General features: G+C 34.0%; 1 protein-coding gene across 2 annotated transcripts in view; it reads left to right on the top strand.

Moving 5' to 3' along the window:
* The first annotated feature begins 4,957 nt into the window (after window positions 1-4,957).
* Window positions 4,958-8,556, top strand: part of LOC105329309 (muscle-specific protein 300 kDa) — an 85,710-nt gene continuing 82,111 nt past the window's right edge. For both annotated transcript variants that reach the window (XM_066088856.1, XM_066088857.1), the window contains exon 1: window positions 4,958-5,123. In XM_066088856.1, coding sequence (XP_065944928.1) covers window positions 4,958-5,123 — 166 coding nt within the window. The remainder of the gene's footprint in view (window positions 5,124-8,556) is intronic.

The following is an 8,556-nucleotide window of genomic DNA, read 5'->3' as shown; positions in this document are numbered from 1 at the left end:
TGAGTTAGAGTCTACTTAGCCATTTTCAGGGGAAACTCTATCGCAGAATCAGATTCAAAAGCAATATGATTTACCTCCGACATTATATAGGAAAGCTATTTCAACTTCTATGTTCTTTTTACGGAACAAAACGGACAGAGAAGCACAAGGAGTTAAATTTGACCGTGATCCGTGAATGGACTAAACACGAAAGGTCTATGATATTGCGTTTGCGATTTTGGTCAAGGCTTGTAAAAAAGTCAGAAATAAATTTAACTGAATGAACTCCTTTGACAAATTGCGATTGTAAATATCAAGAACACCTCGTTTCGATGTCGATCCATAAACATTATTCTGTTTACAGGCCTATCTTACCTGAGTCATTTATCCCCCGCAATTAATGTTATATTTTTTTAGAAAATGATGAATAAAACTTCGGAAAACAAAATACAGATACGTTTATTTTTCTATGCCTAAATTATGTTTTCATTACGATATCTAATAGGTGTGTTTCAGCACAAGTGACCTATAATATATAGATTATTCATGCGCTACTTTGACCTCTTGACCCATAATGATGTTATGCAGAAATAACAGCGGATTGCGCAAACAGTCATCGTCGGAACCCCCGGGTTTTCTATCCGTTACACTGCTTTGAAAGCAGTGTAATGGATAGAAAACCCGTGGGTTCCGACGATGGCAAACAGTGTTATATAAGGGAAAACATTTGCAAGTGTAAATATTTAACATTATTATATATAAATATACAAATAGAAATTGACATATGATGCAAAATTTTGTAGAAAAGAGGTGAAATAATATATTACCCAAATAGAGAGAGGAGCAAACATCTTCAAAGTGTTGAAAACTGTTTTTTGCTGCTGTTTTTGCTCCATAGCTTTTTTATTTGGAAACTTTTGTAATCACATACAGAACAAGAGCTGTGAAAAATTAAGGGTTTCGTTTAATGCCACACAAAAGGGACGGATCCCTAACTTTATAATCTAGATCCCTTAAAAAATATTTGTTTTTTGGAGAAAACAATAAACATTTCGATATGGCTGTCGCAGGAAAAGTTGCTCTTTGTGAACTTGATAATGTTCGGGTATTGAGAGTAAAAAAATAAACATGAAAAAAGTTTCCCGCTCTAATTTGTGTTATTTTCTAATTAACTTTTTAAATTTAATTATATGTAAAATTAAGATATTGTTAAGTTCTCAATATTAAAAAGACCTTAAAAAATATTCCTATTATGTACTCTATCAAACTTCTATAAATTTATGATACTGTGATAGATCCTTTGATTATTTAAAATGCGTGAAACCTCCCGTATGATCAAATTTCGTAAAATTCTTCTTTTTTCCTTTTTCATAATAAAAAACTACAACATTTTTTAAGTCACCGTATCACTTAAAAAAATAGGGTAAATCGTAATTCGTTCGTTTTCGCCTCGCAGCTGCAACGGAAGACCTACTCGTTGCTTTGCAACGAGCTTTGTTCTAGTTTATAGTGCATTCTTCTCCCGAAGCAAACAGGCTCATCATTAAACTCATTAGGCATGATTGTGCTATCTGCATCTATTGTGCATCTTGAACCATTTGCTGTAGAATTTCCATTATAACCACTGGCGTCGGAAGCAAATTGAAAGTGGGGGGCTAGACTAATCCTCAGAAATATTGAGAAAAAAGTAATTCCCAAAATCATGGAAATCCTAATCCGTGGGGGGGGGGGGGGGGGGGGTCTTTCACGGTAAATTTAGGAACAATTTAGGAACAATAATCTTTCCTGCGAGAAAAAGTGGGGGGCTGAACCCTCTATCATGCTATGTTTCTAATGGTTAGGTATAACTTTGCAAAAAAGGGGGGGGGGGGGGCTAAGCCCCCCCCCCTAGCCCCCCCCCCCGGTTCCGACGCCTATGATAACTACAGCTACATCTAGATCATATTATATTAGTACCAGTCCCTATCAATTTTGCTCTACTGGCACTGTTCCAGTTATCGGCTAAACTTTAACGTTTCCTTTTCGTATTTCCTTATTTCTATATATTTTTGGATAAAAATTGACATACTTAAACTGGTGATTTCCTTGTTTTTTCCATCTTTTATATTATATCATTATTAAGAACTCAAAACATCTTGTTTTTGTACTTTTTAGCACGCCCCGAAATGTGATATCTGTATCTCTTTTGCACTTTAACCTTTCTCTGTAGAATTTTAATTTACCTATCATTACATGTATTATGTATCAGACAAGTAGCATCGTTTTTGAAGGGGGGGGGGGGCTCATTCAAACTAATCTTGACAAACAAAATTAAAAAAAAAATCAAAAAAAAAAACTCATCTTTTTTTTACATGCTCCCAAAAAAGTGTTGGAGTGGGGGCTCCATCTCAACTGCTTAATTTACCTTTTTATATGCATATAAAGAAAAAAAGCTTGCTGTGAGAAAAAGTGGGGGGGGGGGGGGCACTCAGCCACCCCCCCCCCCCCCCCAATCCCCGATGCTGCGTACCTGTGTATTTTGTTGGCATAATTGAAAATTTCAGACCCTAAATTTGCTCTGATTGGTGCTGCTTAAAAATTATTGAGTATGTGTAAACCTTTTGAGACTTTGTAGGTTTAGATCTGACCAATTCATATCTTATTCCATACTGCTTATAAGTTCGGATTTTTTAAAGAGCATGAAGAGACTTCAATTAGAATAGTTGGTAACTTGCCCTGGAATTATACTTCTTTCATCCCCCCCCCCCCCCCCCCATACAAGTACAAGTAGATCCGCCCTTCATCACAACAAACAGAGTTATCGGTCTTGGATATTAGACTGAGTTTTGAGCGCTAATTAGATGCTTAAGCGGGAGAAGAAAGTTGATTTGGGAGTTGCCAATATATAGAACACGGTAGGTCTATCATAACAAAGATGGATGGATGGATCGTAAGAATGTGTTTATTTAAAGTGTAAGTTGTTAATGCATAGGTTATGTAGACAGGCCAATGTGACATTAACAATGACCACTTCTTACAAAGATTTGAAAGCATCATCGTTGCTGGTTATTTTAAAACGAATGGGATAATTGTGATATGTATCATATACAACAACGGAGGCAGTTATCATTGTTCTTTTTCAAAATTTACCCTGTAATTTGAATAGTTTGTGTATTTTGTTACGTGCATAAATCGTGATTATGCAGCGGTAATATGTCAAACGTGTTCATTCTTGAATCCGAGGAAATTCTGAATACTCAGCCATACTGTACCCTAACGTTACTATCTAGTTACTTATTCAATTTAGATAATGAAAAAATATTGGTAATCATTTCCTTTTCTCAGTAACAATATTTATTAATTTAATTCATGTAGCTGTAACAGTTGCTTGGTTATAATAAGTATGATAAAATGGATGGAACTGAATTAACGTTACCTTGCTACAGAATCTGTATATTGCACTAAATAGATCTATATTTGTATCATTATATTGGTATGTAATTTATCAATTTACCAGTGAGTTGATGTTTTTAGATAAAGATTAATTATAATAAGTGCATACCTTTAATTTGATTGATTATTTTTGTGTTAAGCTAACTGTAATTTGATACTACTACCTTCCTATAATTTACTGTGTTCAAAATCAGCAGGAGTACAGCTAATACACAATAAATATTGTTCTTTGCAAAACACGAACAGATGCATTATTGATAGGACAACTCAGTAGTTTTAATGATGAAAACTTGTTTATGCATGCTTACGTATATTTTAGCTTTTCATTCTGCTTAAAGCTTGACTATTCAAATTTAACCATCTGGAAAAATTCCAAAGTAGGATAGACAAAATCTCAGTAAATGGAGCTCATTCCCAGTGTCAATTGACGGATAGCTTTCAATTCTGTCTTCTTTCTTTCTTTCTTAATAACCTGTCATGAAAGTTGTTTTTCATGGTTGATTTAATTTGTTCAGATGAACTATTCCAATACATCATACATTTGTTTCTGTAAAAAAAGGAAAAAGCAATTGGTACTGACGAAAAGCGAATATTTCGGTGCAGTTTTATCACACCACTCTCCCTTTCAAATTGATAAATACTTTTGGCATTTCATTTAAACCCGTGGGCATATATATGTATAGGAATGCTTGTTGGCAGTGAACAGTGAGCAAGCCTGGACATGCACAGCTACTCCTTGTGTTGTATACAAATGAAGTGTTACGAGTAGTTTAATTGAACCAATATAGAAAACGGTAACCTGTGCAAGTCGGGGATTTAGAAGATGTTTACCATATGAGTGTTCAATTTAATGGTAAGGCAGATACTGCTTAAATGTTTTGAATTTTTCCTAAAACTTAGTTTGATAATAAACAAACATTTAAAAAAAATCAAGTTCCAAGCACAATTAAATGACCCATTAAATTGTGCCAGGTACTTGATTTTTACAGTCAACTTTGACAAGTCATTTTGGCAAATGCAATGCGAGTACCGTAAATATGAAAACGATTTGATTGTTTTAGTGAAATAAGGAAGTATCTTTATACATGTACTATCCTATACACATAGTTTAAATCAATGTATGTTCATGGTGATTATATGAATACAATCATGCACTGTGGTTGTATACATGCAGACTTAGGACCTATAAGCTGATTATCTTATTTAAGCACTCTCTTCTGTCAAATTACACAAGAATTTTATAATAATGACTGAATGTTTTGAATGGATAGGAATGTCCAGGATTTAATTTTTACACACTTCATTTTTTTGTGTTGGAGTGTGCCGGAGATATAAGATATCAAAATATTGCATGCATGCACATAGAATGATCGAAGCATTCAAACAAGCAGTCCATTATTTATTAACATAGATACAATCTGCATAAAGGGCTTAGGCAAAAAAATTCTGTGCTGATGTTTTTACAAATGGTTTGCATTGTAGGTGAATATAATGGTGTGAAATAAAGTGACAATTCCATCCAGTGTACGTGTGGAGAAAGGCAGCCATGGAGACGCGGAGATCAACTGGTTCCCTGTCTTCCCTGACTGGGTCCGGAACGTTCACCCCGCCCATGTCTCCTCGTGTGGAGAGCCCTCGGGCTGCCGCTGCAGTGGGTGAGAAGAGACAAGGCTCAGGAAAGGGCATCCAAATGCAGATACAGCAGCTTGCAAGTAAGAATGATTACCACATGTTATATATATTAATATTATTATATAATAATTATTACTACTGATTACTTAACAGGGTTTAAAGAAAGATCACATGCACTGTAGTAGGATATAGTAGCAAATAGTGTGATTATCAATAGTCAAGTCTAAAATTTTTCATATTTAGGAATTTTTAGTTACCCGGTACATGTTTCAATACACAACTAACCTCAAATTTTTGAGTGTTGGAAGAAGATTTAAGTTGATGTTGAAGTGTGAATAAGAATGAAATTTTATAACAGTCTATGTCACTTTCATCAGTTCATGAGGCTCAGTTTGGCTATTGAAATTCTCATCCATATATCTGCACTAGATTCTAAATGCTTACCATACCTAGTAAGGATTTAAACTCCAATCTTTTTTTTTTGAATTGCAACAACCAGCCAACCCAACACTGGATGAATGCCAAATTTGATAAGAATATCTTGCACATTTACATTTTGAATGTGTATGTACATTGAGCAGACAGAATTGAAAAGAATACCTGGTACTTGGAATCCTTCGGAATGCTAGATGATTATTTTTTTAGTATATTTAGTATGGAGATATAATTGTCCAACAGAAAAAAAATCTGATGAGTTTTTTCAAGCAATTAAAATATTTAATTAATCAGTTTCTATTTTAAAGTTGTTTTAGTTCACCTGATGTTAAGAGACTTTTTCTGATCTGTTGTGGTTGATGTCCGCAAAGTTAACTTGTCACAGAGTCGCGGTATATTCTTTTTCACCCTGGACCAGTTTCAACTGAATTTGACTTCTTGAATCAAAAGTATTCAAGATTGTTCCAATGAAGGTCCATGTCATAATGAAAGGGGAAGTAATATTTATATTAATAAAAAAGAGGGAAAGTTTCAGATTTTTCTAATCAAAACAATATTCCAAAAACCATATCCCCAAAAGCCAATGTTTACATTCCACATCTTTTTAGCTTGTAAAGTATGTTGTAAGCTACCCCAGTTATAACACTGTAATGCACACAGGGACTGAGGGTACTCAAAGGTTAAAATAAGAGTTTTATTATGAAGTCACAAACGTTGAACGCTGAAAACTGTAATGGCACAAGCGAAATCAAGCTAACGTGCGTTACTCAATTTGTGTGCACACACCGCTGCAGTTATGAGACTGTATCTTTCAAAAAATAATTATCCAATGCTATAATAGCGAGCGCAGCTCGCCGGCGCGCAGCGCCGGCGCGAAGCGAGCTCTACCGGCAAGGCGTGTGTGAATAGAAAATTCGGACTAGTTGCACATTCATTCAACGGATTTTTTTGGCGTCAGTAAATCGGACCAGTAATGCATCGTTTTAATCGTCCCAGTAGTTCCCTGTAATCATGGCAATTTTTATCACTTCACACTCTCACGAGAATCAGCAAGACAAATTTAGACAGTAAAAACAATAACGATGTAAGCGACATACAGTCAATGTTACCTCTAAAGTTCACCTCAGTACACTTTCAATCAAAAATAATCGTGTGACGTCACAAACATTTACACATTGATCCGATATATTTTTTCGGAGTCAGTAAATTTTGACCCACAATTCATAGTACCAATGGTTTCCAACCTCACGTTCCAACATCACGTTCTCCCGAGAATCAAAGTAAAACCTTTGAAAAGCTTATAAGATGTGTAATTTTAAGAACATCATGCTTTTTAAGTAAATAAAACAGTATACTTCGCATACTTTTATATCTCAGGGGAGTTTTAAAGAGCAAGACGACACTTAACCAACGTCAGCTTTGACGTCACAATAAGCACTGATAAGGGGAAATTACTCTAATTGAAGTTATTGTAAATCTGCTGAAATGACCAAAATCCTCTCAAAATCTTGCAAAGGCTAAGATAAAGAACAGCTGACGAATAAGGACATTTCTTCAGATACAGGAAACAGTTGTAAATTGCACTAATTTGGATGAATGCTCACAAATATTTTATTCACTATAATTACGGTAATTTCCTGAAACGTAACGTTATACGTAGCAGCGCCTTTTTTTTAAAGGGGTGGGTGGGTGGATGGCAGCCTCATCCAAAAAATCTTTGCAAGCAAAAAGAAAAATAAATCATGAAAATTCTAATCCTTCAACTCTTTAGCAGTTCAATGGTTTCTTTATTTTCACTTCCATTTATTACATGAGGGGGGGGGGGGGGAAACACCATGTTCTTTTAACATGATTAGCAAATATTTTTAAGCGTAAATTAAAAATAAAATTAAACATTAATTATTTTTTTTTAAGTGGAGGGGCTAATCCATGGTAAGTCGATTTTCTATGTATAAATTGACAAAAATGAAAAAAAAAATTCAGCATGGGGGGAGCTCTATGATGAGTCAAATTTTATATTTAAGTTTAAGAAAAAATGTCTACTGCAAAAAAAAGGGGGAAATCAATCAATCAATCATAATCACAATCACTTTAAAAGAGGAGATGCAGTGCAATGAGTATTTATATATTAAAATCTTTATTATTTAACAACATTGTATCTGAGATTAAACTACTGTTCTACATTTAAATAAATAAATTATAACAAATCTTATAAACTATGAATAATGAAAATTTACTGAAAAATAGGTATGTTTTATTTTTTGGCATTCAAATTTCACGTTGTTAATTTTATTTTATTAATTTACTATAATTCATTGTTTGATCACATGCTGTGCTCGCCCCAACGGTTGCACCGTAAAACATATTATTTGTATTAGAAAGCTTTTTGCTCAAACTGTGAATTTGGGCCAATAGGTGGACTACAGGATAGATGCTAGAATGAGAAGTAATGTGAAAAATCTTCTCAATTTAAGAAGTACATGAAAGTCATTGCAGCAATCTGAAGAATATCTAAGCCAGCATCATGGTGTAGTGTTTGATTCAGGACAAATAATGGGGCCACAGGCAGGCATTGCCCAGGGCAAGTGTAAAGTTGTCGGGAAAGTTAAATATGACAGAATTAATTCACTTGCATAAGTAATTAAATGATGAATCTTAGTGTAATTTTGTACAATTTTGATATGACTATAAGAATAAATACCAAATACATTTTTACATTGGAATTTTTCAAAATGTATAGCTAAAAAGTAGCAATTTGAAGAAAAATCAAGTTGTACAGAACCTTACTTGAACAAAACATGAAACAAAACTGAATAAATATCATGATTTAAACAACAACAGTGATATATTTTTACCTAACAAACAGTAAAATGAAGTGACATAGTGACTCATAAAAGATGTTTTACTTTTTGAGTATGACAACAATGAATTTAAGAACAAATAGACAATATTTTATCATATGGAAGGTTTCACACCTTATAAGTCATCATGTATTAGTTTACAAGTCATTAAAACTCACCCAGAATTACACATGTAAAAAAAACGAGTTGTTTTGGACATTGATTTGAGTGTCATGCG

Source organism: Magallana gigas, chromosome 6 (genome assembly GCF_963853765.1).
Source record: "Magallana gigas chromosome 6, xbMagGiga1.1, whole genome shotgun sequence".
In the NCBI taxonomy this organism is placed as follows: Eukaryota; Metazoa; Mollusca; class Bivalvia; order Ostreida; family Ostreidae; genus Magallana; species Magallana gigas.
Note: the sequence above shows the minus strand (reverse complement) of the source record. Positions and strands in the feature narration are given on the sequence as shown.